The sequence below is a fragment of the Carettochelys insculpta genome, chromosome 2, assembly GCF_033958435.1.
Source record: "Carettochelys insculpta isolate YL-2023 chromosome 2, ASM3395843v1, whole genome shotgun sequence".
Taxonomy (NCBI): Eukaryota; Metazoa; Chordata; order Testudines; family Carettochelyidae; genus Carettochelys; species Carettochelys insculpta.
This window is the reverse complement of record NC_134138.1, coordinates 194,370,825-194,390,094: the sequence shown is the minus strand read 5'-3', so window position 1 is coordinate 194,390,094 and position 19,270 is coordinate 194,370,825. Positions and strand designations below refer to the sequence as shown.

The window sequence follows — 19,270 nt, the reverse complement described above, 5'->3', positions numbered from 1 at the left end:
TGAACACTTCATGCCTGCTCTCCACAATATTGTGGAGATCACAGCAGGCTGCAATGACTGTGGGCACACTGGTGAGGCCAACGCCCAGCCGTGTCAACAAACAACTGAAATGCCTTCAGGCAGCCAAGTGCCCGCTCAGCCGTGTTACAGGCCTGGTTGAGGCGGGCATTAAACATGCCCTGGCTGGGGTCTGTGTGGCCAGCGTATGGGTGCATAAGCCAGGCCTGCAGTGGGTTGGCTGCATCAGCCACAATGCAGGAGGGCATTGTCGTGTTGGCAACTGGGAACTCCCATGGGAGCAGGCAGGTGCCCTCTTGCATGTGGTGACTGAGCCAGGAGTTCTGGAATATGGAGGCATTGTGGGCCTTGTACGACCAACCTGGACAAATGTCCATAAGTTGCCCATTGGCATCATCAAGGGCCTCAAGCACCACGGAGTGGTACCCCTTGCTATCTGCCAGTGCTCGTGTGCAGGGCCTGGATGGCTATATGGGTCCCACTGAGCACCCCAAAGCAATTTGGAAACCCCAGGTCAGCAAAGCGACAGATGGCCGCATCGAGGTCCCCAAAACGGATAACCCGGGGCAGGAGGATGGTGTTTATAGTCCGGGCAACCTGCATGGGAAGAGGGCAAATGTAGTCCTGAGCATGTGGTGGGGTGCTCCCCTCCCACATCCTCTCCTGGGGCTCCCTCCCCTCCCTGTGATGGGTGCACGACCCAAGCTGACTTACTTCCTGGAGGATGATCCTTACAGTGGTCTTGCACATTCCAAATCGGTGCCCGACAGAGTAGTTGCTGTCAGGGGGTGGCCAGCTTCCATAGGGCGATGAGCACCCTCTTCTGGAGGGGAGCACAGGCCACATCCTTCTGTCCTGGTGCTGCAGGGCAGGTTGGACCCAATGGCAGAGCTCCATGAACATGGCCTTGGTTATTCTAAAATTCTGGAGCCACCGTGCATCATCCCACTCCCCGAGGATGAGCCGGTCCCACCAGTTACTGGTGGGATACCACCATAGACACCATCAGACCTGGAGGCATGCACTTTGCAGCATGGGGGGGCACCTCCGGAAAGCAGAGAGGCAGCTACCCATCTAGAACTGCTGCTGGATGGCCAGGAGAACAGCCAGCAGGCTGGCCAAAGCCTGGAGCAGTTCCCCAATGGGGAGCTGCTGGTGATCCTTGGTAGGCGTTTGGGTGTTCGCTGAGCTGTGCTCCGCTCTGCTCTGTGCACATGCTGCAGACAGCCTGGCAGCACTCAGCTGGTGCATAGGGAGGGTGTTTGGGAGGGACCCTTGAAGGGAGCAGCTGGCCACGGGTCCCAGAAGGGCTTGTCAGCCATGAGACCTGCGTCCATGCCAGTTCCTGCTCTGTTCTTTTGAAAGAGAGACAAGGGCTATGTAGTCACTCTCTTTCAAAAGGACAGAGTCTTTCGAAAGAGCGGATCGATGGCTCAATCTGCTTTTTGCATGTAGCCTCTCTATTTCAAAATGTGATCTTTCTATTAGTAATTTTTGAAAGTTGGCATTTTGAAATTTGGCTGTAGTGTGGCCGCAGCCACGGAGTAATAAAGCTTACATCTGATACTCTTCACTCTCCGGAATCCAAATTCTGAGTGAACTTAAAGAAGTTCTATTACATCGAAAGTTCTGGCAAAAGGTTAAACACAATATGCCGTTCACACGACGCAATTTCACAGAAAAGGATAGTCAAGTTAAACTTGTTCCCAAAATAAAAACTTATTTAAATCACAAATTAGCACAAAAAAACCTAAAACTAGTTGAAATGCTTATATATCTTCTTTTCTTTTGCTTTTCAGATTCAAATAGAAACTTTGAACAATGTCAACCCCCTTCTTCTATATTGTTTGTAGCAGAAATATTGGGGTAATTTAGTCGTATCAGTGAAGAACCAGTTTTCAATCTTCCATGTCCACACTGACAGAAACATTACAGCTTATAGAAGATAATGTCTAAACAATTTTAATTGGATATGTTTTATACAAAATGTTAAATATATCAGACACTACAATTTTTATGTGATGTTACCCACGTCAAAATGTAAGTGAAAAATGATTTGCTTGATTAACTGTTACAAATAACTCTTTAAACTATAAAACCGTAATTATGCAAAACTTATATTTACTTGTACTATTTATATAGACCTGAGTTCTGGCTGTTATTAATGACTTCTTGTGTGATCTTAATCAAGCCATATAAGCACAAAAACAGTTAATGGTTAAAGCCCTGTCCAGACTGGAAGCAGAGTGACCTTATTTACAACCCTATCCAAAGACTTAATGACTGTCATAAAGCAGCAGAACTATGTTTGACCATGTGGTTGGCTATAATCATGGCAAGGGCCATTTAATATGGACAACCTACCTAGCTGATAGCTCATTTTGAACAGGAGATATAGCAGCATTTTAAAACAGTTGGGTCTACCACAGACAGAGACTTACTCAAGCTGTCTATACTTACATCACATAAGAACTTTGTGACTCTGCAGACTACTAGACGATCCTCCTCTACCTAACATTCCAGACACAGTGCCAAGAGCCTTGTTTTAGAACTGTGAGATCATTCCAGAAAGTGGCACATAGTCTCAGCAAAGTGAGTCAGTTAGAGCGCAGATTAAAACTCGAAACAGCAACATACTGGTTCTTAGACTGAAAAGTATATTCTACATTTAAACCCTGCTTCCTTTAAGTATTTTTGTTGCATAATGAAAAGACAATTCAGAAACCAGGTTGCACACGGCTTGAGCACTACACTAAACATTAGATATTAGAAGATATACATTACGTTCATATTTTCCAAGAGAGAATCTACTGTAAAATGGCATAAACTAAATTTTTTTAGAAAATGAACGTACGACAACAGTGCTACAATTTCTTTTGAGTCTTGCACCATCTTAACTAGCTTGCCTTACTGGAAAACAGGTTAAGGAGTAACATGAAGTGATCAATTACAGAAATGTAACTGACACAGAAGTGTGCCAAATAGAACCTATAACCTTTTTATATGTAGATGGGTAGCAGGATATAAAATGAATCTATGTAACAGTCAGGAAACAGAAAACTGTTCTGTTCAGTTTTTTCTTTACTCCATTTATATAACCATTAGAACTGCCAGTTCTAAAAATAATCAACACATTACTGTCAAGGGACACTTGTACATAACAAATACCACAAGCTTACAGACACATTAATACGTAAGAATTATTTAACAATAGGCTTGTACAAATGCCTACAGTACACCCTGATGAAAGGAACCTGCATGTACAGCGGTTTAAATTTCAAAAAATGTTCTCTACCTGTAGAGTCACTGAGTCATCTTAAAGACATTAATTCACACTCCTCATTGGCAGTGTTCTCTGTAAGCTGAGTGCTTTGGCAGCAGCTGAGGAGAGATTCAGGCACTGCCCAGCTGATCAGCAGAGTGCCCACAGCCACCCACAATAGGCAGCATGCATTTCTAGTGGTGGTGCACAACTACACATTTCTTGGTGTATGTAACAAAATTTATTCCATTCTAAGTTGTTAAAAAATAGAAGACACTTCTTAGAAGAATATTGATCCTTGCTGGGACTATTGTGATCAATGCCATGACTAAAGACCACTTATCTGGGTATTTCGGGAGGGGTAGGGGGAAGGAGAATTAGAAACAAATACACACATGGTAAGAAAAAAATTTTGAGGCATATGGTATTTTAAAAAATAAATCTCCACACTTCAGACCATCTGGGAAAACACTCAGTTAGCGTTCAACCTCCCCTGCCCCCCACCCTTTTACCTCTGCTTACTGCAGGGCGCATCCCCACAGAAGAGAAAGCAGCACATCCTGGTGTGCATGGTCTTTTGTTATATGATCTACCTTGTACCCACCACCTCAGCCAACAGGAGGAAACTTCAGGCCAGTTTCAAAAATGCATGGTACAGTGAGTCTAGTACATATCATTGTCTTCATTGAGGATGTCACATGTAACATGAATATGGGATCTGATCAATATGGTACAGCTGATCTAGCTATCCCCCAGACAGCTGGGTGGCACATCTTCTACAGATATGAACAAAATTATGCATCTCCAATTCACCAGTAAGAGTGGCATCTGGCCTTCTGCTTAATGGTGGGTTTGGAACACACAGGTCTGTATGTAATGTTTAAGATGCCAGATATATGTAGACCAGTGGTAGGGAACCTATGGCCCATTGGGCCTCCGGACCCCAGCTCCCCAACACATCTCTCACACATCAGGTCCCTGTACTTCATGTATCTCCCCCCAACCTCCCGCACTGTGGTAAAAATGTACATTTTAGTTCATATTGATTGTAAGACTAAGTATGATGTATAATGACTTGCTTATAAGTTTTGTAGCTTCTATTTCTCTCTCATGCTTAGATGTTTACTGTATTGCTTCCTGGTAGCTTAACAAGTTAAGTTGTATCCCTTGTCTACATCAGATATTAAGTTCTCTCTCCTAGTCATTACTGATCTTGTCTGAAACTCCATACAGTTGTTTGGTGTGAGTGAAGAATGTGTGACTAAAAGCCATCACAGATGTCCAGGTGATCATAAAGTGGAAACTTTAAAGACAACAGGAAGAAACTTTGAAGATAACAGAAAACATGCACTGCATCTTGAGGCTAAATTAAATTAACAGCCCTGATGAACCCTGGACACAGGCAGAAATCCCCAAGAGTGAAAGGCAAAGATTGCAGCCTGATAATCACCATCAAAAGGTAACTCTCAAAAACATAGGTTAACTACCCCAAGGGTGCATGATTGCAGCATGACACAGCAAAACCCATAAACAAATGGAAATGTAAGTGTGTAAGAAGGGAAGCTCTTGCCAATTCTGGTTCAGTCCTGCAAGCCAAGCCGCAGAGGAGTCCGAGAGGAACCCCCACTTGAGCCACCACGAACTGGTCACTATGCACCAACTGCAGGGTGTTTGTGTGTGTCTTCATGAAGCATTGCTGTTTCTCTGCTGTATTCTCAATAAACATGGCATATTGCCTCTTTTCCCGGAAAAAGATCCTGTGTGCTTCTTATAAGCATAGCACCAGCACTTCGAGGGCATAAAGCACCTGATTTGTATGAAGGAGGGCTATTCAAGCAGCCCACTGTTCCTGGTTGCCCATCTCTACTATAGACCATAACCAGGACAGCAGACTGATCAGGAAGAATAGGGCAGAGTTAAAACTGGTGTTAAGAACTGCATATCCCTGCCAATGCTGTAATTGTTTTGTGGGAATTTTCATAATATTTTAAAAGTAACCAGTTTAAAGCATCTTTTTTGTATAATTATTTTTCTATTGGAACAGCCTCAAATCATACAAAGTAAAGGCATAACCCTTGATATTTTCCTAGCAAAAAACCCTATGGAAAAAGAGCAACCTACTTGGCACACATAAGGAATGGGATAGAGAATAAAATGGAAAATATGCCATTATATAAATCAGCAGCATGCCCCCCATTAGAAATAGCTGTCCATCTCAAAAAAAGGATACTTCAAAATTGAAGGTGATCAAAAAAGGACAAATCGATTAGCTATATGGAAAACCTCACCTAACCATACTTAACAGACTGGCATTATTTACCTTAGAAAGGACACTAATAAAACTTGTAAAATACATCAAAACATTCTCTGCCTCAGCACATGAACAAAGGACATTCAATAAAACTGAAATAATAGGAATAAGGGGATTCTGAGAGAGTGATTTGCTACTGATGTGCTGCATATCCTGATGCATCTCATTACCATCCCCCTTTCAAAAGTGTAAACAGTCAAGGAATAGCACTTATGTCAAAATAAGCCATAGTGAGTTCAATGGCTCTATTTTGAAATAGGCTGTGTGTGTGTGTGTGCACGCGCGCATGCTATGTATTTGGAAATAGCTGTGCTACTTTGAAATGCATTTGTGTGTGTAGCAATGTAATTTCAAAATAAGCTCTTTCCAAACAGCTATTCTGGAATAGCCTATTTCAGAATAAGGCAACTGTGCAGACATACCCTGAGTATTAGCTTAGGAGGAGACCTCCATAGGGCTGATTATTGCACATACAGGGAAAGACGGTATTCCCTCAGAAATCCTCAAATGCACCAACGGAACCCTAGTTTTAGAGCTGCATGGAATACTTTGCCAATGCTGGAGAGAAGGCAGTGTACCGCAAGATATGAGTGACGCTAACATCGTTACTGTCTACAAGAACAAGGGTTACAAAAGCAATTGTAACAACTATCGTGGCATCTCCCTTCTCAGTACCATGGGGAAGCTATTTGCATGTGTTGTTCTGAAGAGGCTCAATGTTCTTGCAGTCTACCCTGAGTCTCAGTGTGGGTTCAGAGCTGAACGGTCCACCGTAGACATGGTTTTCTCTGTTAGGCAACTACAAGAAAAGCGCAGGGAGCAGAACAAACCTCTGTATATTGCCTTCACTGACTTGACCAAGGCATTTGACCTCGTCAGCAGAAAAGGTCCGTTTGAGATTCTGGCTAAGATTGGCTGTCCCCCAACTCTGCTCAGCATTATTAGGGCCTTCCATGAAGGGGACTGTTGTATACGATGGATCCACATCTGAACCCTTTGAGATTCTCAGTGGAGTGAAGCAGGGGTGCGTGCTGGCTCCAACACTGTTCGGCATCTTCTTTGCCGTTTTGCTCAAATGTGCCTTCGGAACTGCTACAGAGGGCATCTCTCTCCACATGAGAGCAGACGGCAACCTCTTCAAACTGTCGAGGCTTAGAGTGAGGACCAGGGTGCTTACGAAGCATCTAAGGGAGTTTCTTTTTGCTGACAATGCAGCTATTGCTGCTCACACTCAGCAGGAACTGCAGTCACTCATAACTCGCTTTGCGGATGCATGTATGGAATTTGGCCTCACAATCAGCTTAAAGATGACCCAGGTGATGGTCTAAACGTGGGTAACGAGCCATCAACCAACATGCTAGACTACGAACTGGAAGTCGTCCATGAGTTCGTGTACCTAGGCTCGATGATCTCAGACAACTTGTCACTTGATAGCGAGATCAACATGCTAGACTACGAACTGGAAGTCGTCCATGAGTTCGTGTACCTAGGCTCGATGATCTCAGACAACTTGTCACTTGATAGCGAGATCAACATGCGCATTGGAAAAGCCACCACAATGTTCTCCAGGCTGACGAAGAGAGTATGGGCTAACAATAAGCTCACTGTACACACCAAGGTGCAGGTCTTCACAGCCTGTGTTTTGAGCACACTGCTATACGCCAGTGAAACATGGACTTTGCACTCAAAACAAGAGCAGCGGCTCAACATGTTCCACTTGCGCTACCTTAGGCGCATACTTGGTATCTCATGGCAGCACAAGGTCCCCAATAGCGCAGTGCTTGAGAGGGCAGGCACCGCCTCCACGTTCACCCTTCTCAAACAGAGGCGTATGCGCTGGCTGGGCCATGTCTCACGCATGATGGATGGCTGAATACCGAAGGACCTCCTCTTTGGCAAACTGGCATCTGGAAAGAGGCCAAAAGGGCGACCTAAATGGTGCTACAAGGACACATGCAAGCATGAACTCAGCACTCTTTCAGTGCGAACACCTGGCATTCGCTCACCTCAGACAGGCATGCCTGGAAACCGGGAGTGAAGAAAGCTCTTGCTATGTATGAAACTACCTTGGTGAAGGAAGCGGAAGATGGAGAGCCCTCAGAAAGATCCATGCCCGTGATACCAGAGCGACATCTGCCTACTGCTGCTCACAGTGAGGAAAGGACTGCCACTCCCAGATTGGATTGCACAGCCACAGAAGACACTGCTCGAATCAGTCCAATTGGGGCACAAACCCATGATCCCTGGGGATCAAAGGATGCCTACTACCTACTGTGATATTTCTTGCATCTTTCTTCAAAGCATCTGGTGCTGACAATTAGACAAGTTACTAGACAGACCATAGGTGTGACTGAACATGGCAATTCCTATGTCATGAGTTTATAAACTGCACTGGAAGAAATGGTCTTATCTACACAACAAAGCTATGACAGTAGGACCTGATTATGGGCTACATCCTGGCTCATCAGTGACCTGTCTTAAACATACAGAGTTAGGAACTATGAGTTAACCATGTAATGCACGGAATCTTCCAAGATCATAGGCTTGCCTTGTGAAGGGAGAGATACATTAGCCTGTTTTGTATCAAGGTGAGATGCTTCAGTTAATTATACTTACCCTGTTCCTAACAGAATTAGAAAGAAATGAGCTGTACAGAAGACACTTGGTTGGCAAATCAGAAAAGCAGAGAAGCAGCAGGTGGGGGATATGGGGATGGGGAAGTTAAGAGAAAACAAAGTATGTAAGAGTCCTTATAACAGGCCAGGTTCAATGCTTCCGCAACCATGCAGACACATACACAGCAATTACCTGGCCCATTATAAGGACTCTTTTACATACTTTGTCTTATCTAACTCTTAATTTCCCCACCTCACACCCCGCTCCTCTTCTGATCTGTCAACCTTGATAATTTTTGGACCTCTGTGCTTTACATATTGAGTCTGTTCTGGTATGGCTATGATCTGAAGTGGGTCTGTCCCATAAAAGCTCATCACTGAATAAATAATTTTGTTAAGTCTTTAAAGTGCTACATGACTGCTCTTCTGTTTTGATAGAATAGAAGCTAACACAGCTATCCCTCTGTCACTATTCTCATGGCACTGGTTAGAAGGTCTCAGGCAAGAATACGTCAGATCATCTCCCAGTGCTCCAAACTTTGACACTGCCAGAGCTGCAGCTTTAAATCTTCACCTCTGCCACTTGTGCCAGTGGTCCAGATTAAACAATATTGTTCAACCATGGAGCAGTCCAGAATATTGCTCACCTATTAAGTTCCACATCCTACAAAGTTCAAATGCAAGCATTGAAATGCTTCTGAGTTCCAGCCTTTGAAAACCTCCAAGTATCAATGACTTGGAAATGTTTTGGTTGATTGAGAATTACCATAAATTTTTGTGAAGATTAAGAGACTTAGTAATGGAGAAGTCATCCCATTCCATGCTGATATTAAAGAATTCTCTATTGTCAAATCTTCAATATGTAGGAACTATAAGACACTTAACTTACCCTTTGATAAAGTTAACTAGACAAAGCTTCTGAAGTAAGGGTTAGCAATCTTTCCAAGGTGGAGTGCCAACACTTGGCTTTTTGACCTCTATTTACAGTCGCAGAGTGCTGGTGATACTTCTTAAAGTTAACAGTCCTACTTACAACAGCTTCCGTAATTACGATGCAGAGCTTTACCATTTAGGTGGTGGTTGGTAAACATTAGCTGGTCTTTTGTAAATCCACAGACAGCATGGCTTTGTGCAAGCTCCCAGCTGCATGGGGCAAGAAGGGCAGGACAGAGCACCTGCCATGCTTGCCACATTCCAGGGCTTCCTGACTACTGTTCTGCAATCTCAGTGTAAGGTATGTTTCCAGGCCTCAAAATAATTTACAGCTCTTTTCTGAACTCCTTCCAATTCTCAAAAATCTCTGAAGCAGAGGGACAGTACTTCGCTCTAAAATTACTTTTGCAGTGAGAAGTAACAAGGAACACAGATTTGTGGTTGTTCTGAGGACAGGAATAAATCTGGAATTTACAATGTAAATCTAGTTATAATTTTATCAAGCCACTACTCTAGTTTTAGAAATCAAAGTCAGTGAAATTTGTGCTTTTATTCTGGCTGACTAATTTTATGTTGCATTTAACCTTAGCCATTTAAGCTTTAACAAAACAATTCCTTATTTACTCCACCCATACAAAGTCAAAAACCGAATCGCCACGCAGCATGCAGTCAAGTCATCTAACACACTTTTAGCAAGGTATTAAAAACTTGCACCAGAGGAAAAACTATGATAATAAAAAGGCTTAGTCACTAGGGGTGCATCTACACTAGGAACAGACTTTGAAGTTAGGCACTACTTCGAAGTAGCCAGCAGAGAGTCTAGACACATTTTTCTCTTACTTCAAGAGAACTTCAAAGTCCTTACTCCAGTCCCAGGAATGGAGTAGTGCCCTACTTTGAAATTTAACTTCAAAGTAGGGTGTGTGTAGATGCTCAACTCTGAAGTTATTTTTGTAGTGTAGACAGCCCAGGTTTAAAATTAAAAAGATGATTCAGCTCTCAAAATATCCAATGGATGCCATCTGCAAGAAGGAGCTTGATTCTGACTAACGTGCTTAGACTGTATCCCTATATTCACCCTTACAACAAGATTGTACTTTTTACAAAAAACTTTTAAATGATATATCACAAGGCACTTGTAATTTGGTGATTATTTGCCTGGCAAAATGCACGGCACTGTAAAGTTAAGATTCTACTACAGGTGTGGAAAAGTAGGCACACATTTCCTCAGGCCAGGTGAATTGACGCCTTGGCCAGCTGTCAACATAAACAGCCATTCATTGATAGGAAAAATGGTGAGCAAAAAATGTACGTCTTTGTCAAAGAACAGCTGTGGGGTTTTGGAAACAGCCTGTTTCTCGAACTCAGCTTGGGGCTGATTTTCAAAGAGGAAAATTTAAGTGACAATGGACACAAATCATCTCTTCTGTCTCTGCCCACAATACCTCAAGACAATGAAAGGAAAATGGGATATGGTCATGGCTGTCAGGTATCTAGCTAGTAGACTCAAAAAGCTGGAGACACTACTTTGAATTCACTTTGCTTAAGTTAAATGTTAGGGGCATTCTACCTTTTATTTTCCTGTAAAAACAGACTAACTTGTCTCATGACCTGTAATCACTTAACTTTGCTATAATTATTGATCTAAACCTCACCCCAAAATGAAAGGCAATACCAGTAAAAGTGGCAGCCCCCATCCTCAGCACAGAATGCAGCTCGCTGACCCTATTAGGCTCATAGCTGCAGGATCATCTCTTGTAGACTGGTTGAAGGGGGTTAGAGATCTGCACAATCCAACATTTAGAAAGGCAAACCTTTTAGGTGGGATAGTTGGTAGCCATTGTGAGTAACTGGCATACTCTGCAGCTCCTACCAACTGTACTTGCTAGTCAGCTCCTGTTCATCTTACCTTTTGTACATAAAGCTTAAGGCAGTACAGAAATGTGTTTTGTGCTTTTTGGTGTGCAGGTGGATGTCTGAGAAATCATTTAATGCCCTTAGATATGCTGAATCAGGAAGTGACAGATGCTGCAGCTGAGATACCTACTTAAAGTTACCCATGTCCTCCCCAAGAAAGCATTTAATCTTTGTATATTTCAGTACAATAAACCCTTGTGTTTAGGGACCCTGATTTAGCAGGCTTTGGGAACAATGGAAAACCCTGTTCCAAAAAGTCTGCTGGGGTCTGTAAAACCCTAAATCATTCTCTCCCCACACCTGTAGCCTCATTACTGCCACAAACTCTTCTCACCAGGATTGGAGCACATATGTGGGCAAACAGCACTCACATATGCACCCCACCCCTGGTGGGAGGAGCACATGGCACCCCTGGCAGTGGCAGGTCCTCCAGGCTGCACAGTGGCCCCTCCAGCCCAGTCCAGCAACTCCAGCTGGGCACCAGACTCTGGTGGTTCCGGCTCCAGTCTGGCAAGTTTTTTTTTTTTTTGTGGGGGAGACAACTGAGTCTGGGAAGGTAGTAAACCTTATTTAATGAACATTCTGGTTTAACTGACACCCCTCCCTCCCATTAGTCCATTAAATCAAGGGTTTACTGTAAAATAGAATTTTTTTCCTTTTAACAGATATGGTTTGGAGACAAATCCCTTTAGTTTTATGGGAAGCCAGACAGCCAGATTAATTAAAACAACCTATTAAATTGTTTCACACAAAACAACGAGCTTTTTAAACAGAACACTGACCTAAGCAAGCTCTCCGTAATAACCATTATCCTGGACTGGAAACTGAACTCCACAGGTATGGGTGTGATTAAAGACCACCTCAAGGACATTTCCCCTCCATTTGGGAGAAGGGAAAGAAGCTCCTACACATTTAACTTTTGGTTTGCAGATAATGGCATTGTGTAATAGGAAAATCTAGATTTCCTATGGAACGGTCATGTTCTTCTAAGCAAGCAGTACTGCTCGTAGAAGTCCTCTTTTAGAGTTTGACAGAGTGAAGTTCCAGTTCTTCACAGCACAAACTATGAATTGTCTGTCTTTGTATTCAAATACACCAACTCTGAAGAAACTGTGAAGTCTTAATTTAGCTAATTTAAGTCACAAGTAAGGTAACACTTCATTCTATAGACCTCAGTTTAACTGGTATTCAGTAAAAATCTTGCCATATGGCTGCTTAAATCACACTAAGTCAGGACTGCTGCTTGACTAGGTTTGAAATATTCAAAAACACAAAGACGACTTATTTTTAAGCTGCAACACAATTTTAATACAACAAAAACAATGTCAGGTGAAAAGTAATAAACTCAACAATCAGCACTAAAACATTTCCATTGGAAATGTGTTAAAATTCACAAAGCTCTTTGTTACCATCTTACTGCAATTTTTTTGTGTGTTTCTAGTCTATATACCACTTGTTTTCTGTAATCATGCAAATGTGAATAAAGCTTTAAATGCTTAGGTAAGCGGGAAGTCCATTTACTGCAAAGACTCATATTTCACAGTTTAGCCAGCTTGAGTAAGAACAAATACTGCAGAATTCTTCATATGATTGTGCACATTTTAAAAACCATGAACCTTCAGCTGTTCCTCCTTAACAATGCCAATCTGCAAAAAGAAAACATTTCAGTAAAGCTTGTTCAACTCAGGCATCACCATATCAAGAGAGATCTTAGTAATTAAAGATGACAAAAGGAGTCCATGTGCATCAATAGGAAAGATAATGGTTCAATACAGGATTTACAGCAGTCTTCCAGATCCAGAATCAAATTCTCTCTGGAGGTTTCCAGAAAAACGATATGCCTTAGTTTTTTTATTTCAGAACCTGATTAAAAGCACTGTAAAACCCCAATCCTTTAGTCTTTCACTTATCCTTCTGATCTGAGCTGCTTTAAAAACCAATACATGCTCGCAAACAGCAGCTACTGCTTACGACAAGACAGAAGATATTAGGATTTTTTTTCCTCCACCCCAGAGAACCTATCAGTTTGTCAAACATTTTTGCTATTACAACTAGAGGCAGAACAATTCCCCCACAGAATGGGAACTGTTAATACAGAGTGCAAGAACATTTTAGACTCCTAGCATATGTTATCCTCATTATCACAATATTGCTAACACCTGGTTTTGTCCTTTCAGGTCAGTGTATTAAGAGTTGTATTAAAGGTTCACTGAGGCTGTGTCTACACTAGCAAGTTCTTTCGAAAGACTTTTCGAAAGAAGGGGGCTCTTTCGAAGATCTACACACAAAAAGCATCTACACACAAAAAGCACTCTTTTGAAAGTAAGCTGGAAGAATGCAGTGCTCATTTCAAAATAGCTCTTCCTTTCTGGTTTCAGGAAAGTGTCCCCTTTCGAAAGCTTCTTTAAAAAGAAAACACGTAGACACTCCACAGTCCCTTTCCTCTCCTCCCCCCAAAAAAGCAGTCCTCATGGGGCCTGCCTTTTCAATCCCTGGCTATGTGAACACTCTTTCAACGTGCTTTTGTGTGTGTGGACGCTCTTTCCAAACAAAGTTCCGTCAGAAGACATCTACCTGAAGTGTTTCTTTAAAAAAAAATCTCTGTAGTGTAGACATAGCCTAGTGGGTTTAATGAAAAAAATCACACCATTAACAATTAGTCTTCATCAGTTTCAGAGCTACCTAGAACACTACTAGTGATCTGTCTGGACTCACCTCTAAGAGGAATTGGCATATGTTCTTTCTCTGGTCACCCTGAAGCTGGATAACTTCACCGTATTCAGGATGCTCAATCACAGTACCATTACAAGCAAATTTCTAGAAAGACATTCATATGGTAAGACAAATCACAAACTGCAACAAAGCTTACTATGTTTTACTGTGTACTTTCACAACATGATCTGTGTAAAATATTGAAGGTGATAAGTTTCCACCATTGCTGGCTAACAACTGAGACAAAACTATTCTGATTTTTAAAGACAGTATGGAAGCTGGCTGGTGACAATGAACTAGCAAGCTGCACACCCTTTCCCTAGTCCTCCCCTTCCACCCTCCCCCCCAAAGGAAAATAAATCTGAGAACACTTAGGGCTTATCTATATTTATCAGGACAATCAACTGTGCAACATAAATCAACCCCCAGTGCATTGATCAGGTCCAGTGCAGACTCACTAAACTGCAGCTTGCTCCCCCCCATTAACAAAGCGTATTAAGGGCATTTAAACTATGTCAACTAGAATTCACTACTAATGCAACTCAAATCAACTTCTGTAGTACAGACAATACTCCAGAAACAAAAACCATGGACAAAGTCACATGTAAGATTTGCGGTTTAACTTGCCATTAGTTTACATGTTTAAGAGTTGCCCTGGAAACAAGGCATTTATTCTCACTACAAACCAAAAACTGCAGTACCATGAAGCTAAAAAGCAACACATTGATTTATGTCTGCCATATCAACAAAGAGACCATCAGACACTTGCTTCTGGCTTTTAGCCAAATATGAAAATGAAGCAGACAGTCAAAAGTCCAAACAAATTCAGTTTCAGGAAATTAGTACTGCATTCTGGTTTCTACATTAAGCTAGCAGTTTTACCTTTTTGAAGGCTTTCACAAGTTTTTTTTTGTCATAGTCATCTGCAATTCCCTGGACAGTAGTTAATGTTTTCCTGCCGTTTCGTTGCTGGATCCTTATATGAATGTAATCCTCAGTCCCTGCCGGGAGTAAGGCGTCACCCTTAGTTGCATCAGCAAAGGGGTCTGCAAGGAAAGAATTTACTGCATATGAAGAAATTCAGGAATTTTTTTCTACACACGAGAAAGTTTGATACATCCATACAGCTAGCAAAGAATTTTCCAGCTATGCATAGAGCCCACTAGGAGTTTTGTAACTCTGATCTTAGGGATTAAGAGTTGAAGGAAAAAAATGTTTTTATCCCAAAGAGAACTAGCCACTTTATAATAGCCTGAGTTACCTCACTAACTTCTTCTATTGTTGTCACCAACTTATACATTTGTTTGCTCTTAAAAATTTCTTCAAAGGTTAAGCAGATAACATAGCACAAAACTATTTACTTGTTGAACCGTCAACCCTAAAATCCAAGAACTGTCATATCTAAACTTAATTTCACCTAGAGCCCCCACATCACCTTACAGGGAATGTCAACTAATGTCTGCAGACATTTCTGCACCAATAAGGAATGCTAGTTACTGTCACTACACTTTTAAGCACTATCTATTGATGCAAAGGTGGCATTCAAGACACAGTGAACTGCATGCACACTGTACCCTCTAACAATTGGTGCCCTAGTTTCAGGCAAAAAGCCAAAACAATTCATGTTGGTCTTGTGCAAACTGCGCCCTAGAGATTCCTTGTCTTTTGTATTGAATGAAGAACAGGAAGAGCCAAGTGTTTTTTAGAAAGGGGTAAAGAAAAAAAAGCTGTTTCCTCTCAACCCCCAAACAGTGGGGTAAGCCTTGTAAGCCAGTATCCACACAAAACGAGAAATCCTGTGGCACCTTATAGATTTACAGATTTATTGGAGCATAAGTTTTCATGGGCAAAGAGCAGCTTTGTCAGATGCATGTCAATCCCCAAACATTTAAATGCATATTCTAACCATGTTAGATTAGACCTGCATGTTTCCCTGACCACCACCTTCACCTGTTACATGGCATTCTTCAGTGATGCCAACTTTGATCAAGATTTTCAGATGTTGCTAGTAATTGGGTTATACCAGTCCAAGCCACTTCAAAGGACTTCAGAAGGGCTACATCTACACTTACAAAAAACTTCAAAAATGGCCATCCTAATGGCCAAACTGAATACTAATGAGGCACTGAAATGAATATTCAGTGCCTCATTTGCATAGTGCTAGCCCTGGCACTTCAGAAGTGCTGCAGTTCGCTCACCTGTGGCTCATCCACACAGGAGTCCTTCTTGAAAGGACCCTGACAAGATTGAAATCCCTTCTTGATGTTGTCAGGGTCCTTTCAAGAAGAAGAACCCCCACTGTAGATGAGCCACAGGTGAGCAAACCACTACACTTTCAAAGTCCCACAGCTGGTAGCATGCTAATGAGGCTCAAATGAATATTCAGTGCCTCATTAGTATTCCTCAATTTGGCAATTAGCATGGCCATCTCAAATTTTTTGTAATTAGAGACACAGCCAACATGTTTCATTTAGCACTTTTGAAATTCAGGCCATTTTAAGGTGTCAAATTCATCAAAAACCTGGGGTCCAAAAACATTTAATCACTTTTCAAAAAAGTCACTTAATTACCTACATACATACAATTCCACTACTTCCAGAAGCAGAAACAAACCTCCAAGACAACAAAAGAAAGGCTCAAGCCTAACATACAAGCAAATTAGCCTGACCTACCAGATGCAACTACTAAAATAGGGTGAGCATGGAAGAGGGGCCCAGTGGGCAGGATTAAGAGCCTCTAGAGGTGCAGGCACAACTCTAACCTGTCAGGAGCTGATAAGGAAGGGCAGGTCGAGTCCACTTCTCCCACACAGGGATTCTGGATCACAGCTGAATCCCTAGAGCAGTGTTTCCCAACCCCCTTTTGGGACTTCAGCCTTATCAGCTTAAGCACTCAGAGAGGGGGTCGTCACCTAGTTTTTAGTAATTTATTTTCTGGTGCATACCCTTTGAAATCCTGTCCCTAAGACATATGCCTCCAACGCTAAGGCAAACGCTGTCCTATAGCGTGTCTCTTAATAAGACAACAAAGGGGAGCAGGCATAAAGAAGGTTTAAATTCTGGGTCAAGTCGCTCGACTAGGGATTTCGCCCAGGGTGGACGGAACAGAAGACAGAACCAGGAAGAGAAAATCCCCTACCAAGAGGGTAAGATTTTAGATGCGGGGGCGGGAAGACGACGGTCTACGCACAAAACGGGACACGCCAGGCAGGTCAGTCCCCAGAATTTGGGATTGCCCAGCGAGCATGGCACCAAAACCCGGGGCGTCAGCCGTAAGGGCTTAACAGCTGCTGACCACGCAGATAGCCCCGCCTCCCGCCTCCCGCAGCCATACAGGTCAATGCCTAGAACAGGCTCGCCAGTGGAGCCGGCACCAGGATTTGGGGGCAGCGTTTCCCCGCCAAAGGGCCGCGGGCAGCAGACGATGGGGAAGGACGGCCAATGCAGGCCAGCTGCCGGCCCCCTGGCAGAGCCAACCCCGGCGGGGCTATACAAGGAAGGGGGAGGCGCCGCGCAACACGCCGGGTCCAGCCGGAGCACCGGCAGCGCTCCTAGGGGCGGGAGGGACACCCCCGGCAGACTAATCCCCACCGCCCCGCAGAGCCCGTACCCCGAGGGGCAGCAGGCCCGGGCGGGGGGCGGGCGCTTACCGAAGGATTGGAGGTTCTGGATAGTGGACATGCGACTCAGTGGCGGGGCGCTGAGCAGTGGAGAAGGCCGCGGCTGGGTCCGCCCGGGTCACGTCCAACTGGCTCCGCAGGGAGGAGAGGGGTGGGGACACCAAACCGCGAGGCCGGGGCGGCGAGCGACAGCGGCGTCAGCAGCAGCGTCTGCTCCCCTTACAAAATGGCCGCCCGCTCTTATGCCCGGCCCGTGCCTCATCCGCTGGCACGTGACCGCCGACGGCCCCGGGGCATTCTGGGGAATGGAGTCCTCCCACGCGGGCAGCCCGCAGCCGCAGAGCGGCGGGGAACTACAGCGTCCAGCACGCACCGCGCCACCCTCGGCTGCTGGCCCGCTATCTTCTACCTCCCGCCGTGTGGCTGTCTAGCCCCAGAGCCGGAGACGCCTCTAACGGGGATCGGAGGCTGTGGCACCCGGGGAGCAGGACTGCGCAGTGTGTGTGACTTCACTGCCGCGGTGTGTGTGTGTGTCACTCCGGAGTCCCCCGCGGGGGGCACTCGCTGGAGGGGACGTACCAACCCCTGCCGCATACTCCCTGCGCACTGCCCGCACAGCCCCTGCCCTTCCCTGCCACGGGATCGGGCCCTGGGGGTCGGAGAGATAGAGTGTGTGTCCGCCCGCCCGTGCCTGCGGAAGGGCAAAGCCCGGGCAGGGTGCTAAGATAAAACACACTGAGCAGCGTGCCTATAAGATTATTCACCTTCCTCCGCCAAGGAACGAATATTGTGCAATAACTTCACGTGTTGTCCTTTCTCCATCCCTTAGGGACAAACCATTTTGCAACCGTCTTCCCCACCCATCCAGCCACACTTTGCTTCAGTCACACTCCTGGGAGACAGATACGAGGCCACATTCTACACTCTGCATGTCTGGCTGGGCACAGGTACTATGCACTACACTCTGCATACTTTACTCCTCCCCGACATCCCATTGGAGAATAAATAGTGCAAAACACAAACACCCTCCCAGGGAATATATAGCACAGACTATATGCTACTTATTTTACATCTCAAAGCTTAATTCTGTGCAACTGTACTGTATTGGCATGACCATGCTCCTTCAGTGAAACCTGGGTTCAGTTTGTCATTTAAGCAGCACTTTTATGTTTTAGGGAAAAAAATATAGTGTATCTAACCAAATTTACAGCTCAGAATCTGTGAGTTATTTTTCACGCTTCTGAAGATTTGCAAGTAAATCTGATATTTATTTTATGAAGGAAAGTTAATTTTAAATAGGTCCTTTTGGAAAAAAATCAGAGTGGCTCATAAGGTAGGGTGGGTTTTATGTTTGTGTTTTTTGTTTGTTTTGTTTACAATTCTAGCTAACAAATTCTTCCACTCTTTTCCCCCAGAGTTTCCATACAGCTTATTTATTGTAAACTAGTGCCCCAATGGACATTTGAAGAAACCAGGTTACAATTAAGCTAAGTGATTAATGATTGTTAGTGTCTAATTTCCCCTTTTCCAAACAGTGGCTATTTCACATATCTCGATAACAAGTCTAAAGTCAAACTGCCCTCAGGAAAAATGTTAACACTGCCTTTCCCCATACCCCCACTTCTGTAATAAATTAGACCATAAACTGAGAGGAAATAATCTGTTTTGAGCCCTGTCTCAGGGTGAGTCCATCCTGGGATTGCAGGAACTATTGTGATGGAATTAAGTAGATAGGGACAGATTTACTGTTACGCTTACAATTATTCTCCACTTCTGTCCCTTCTAATGTGAGCTGACTGAGGACTACTGTGTGAACAGAGATGACAACGTTGAGCAGCTTAAACAGAGAACCAGAGTGTGAGCTCCTACCCTTAAGCCTCTCA

At 43.8% G+C, this 19,270-nt stretch overlaps 1 protein-coding gene across 1 annotated transcript; it reads right to left on the bottom strand.

Moving 5' to 3' along the window:
• Positions 1-12,337: 12,337 nt before the first annotated feature.
• On the bottom strand, positions 12,338-17,613 carry EIF1B (eukaryotic translation initiation factor 1B). The gene is made up of 4 exons (XM_074988223.1): positions 17,418-17,613; positions 14,651-14,814; positions 13,772-13,873; positions 12,338-12,702 (listed from the first exon to the last, which is right to left on the bottom strand). Exons 1-4 carry the CDS (start codon positions 17,446-17,448, stop codon positions 12,658-12,660), a joined length of 342 nt encoding a protein of 113 aa, XP_074844324.1. The 5' UTR covers positions 17,449-17,613; the 3' UTR covers positions 12,338-12,657.
• Positions 17,614-19,270: the final 1,657 nt, after the last annotated feature.

Coding starts and splice junctions, on each gene's coding strand:
- EIF1B (XM_074988223.1), bottom strand. CDS start 17,448: ATGTCCACTATCCAGAACCTCCAATCCTTCG. Junction 14,815..17,417: donor CCAGAACCTCCAATCCTTCG/GTAAGCGCCCGC, acceptor CTTTCCTTGCAG/ACCCCTTTGCTGATGCAACT. Junction 12,703..13,771: donor TATGCCAATTCCTCTTAGAG/GTGAGTCCAGAC, acceptor TTCTTTTTGCAG/ATTGGCATTGTTAAGGAGGA.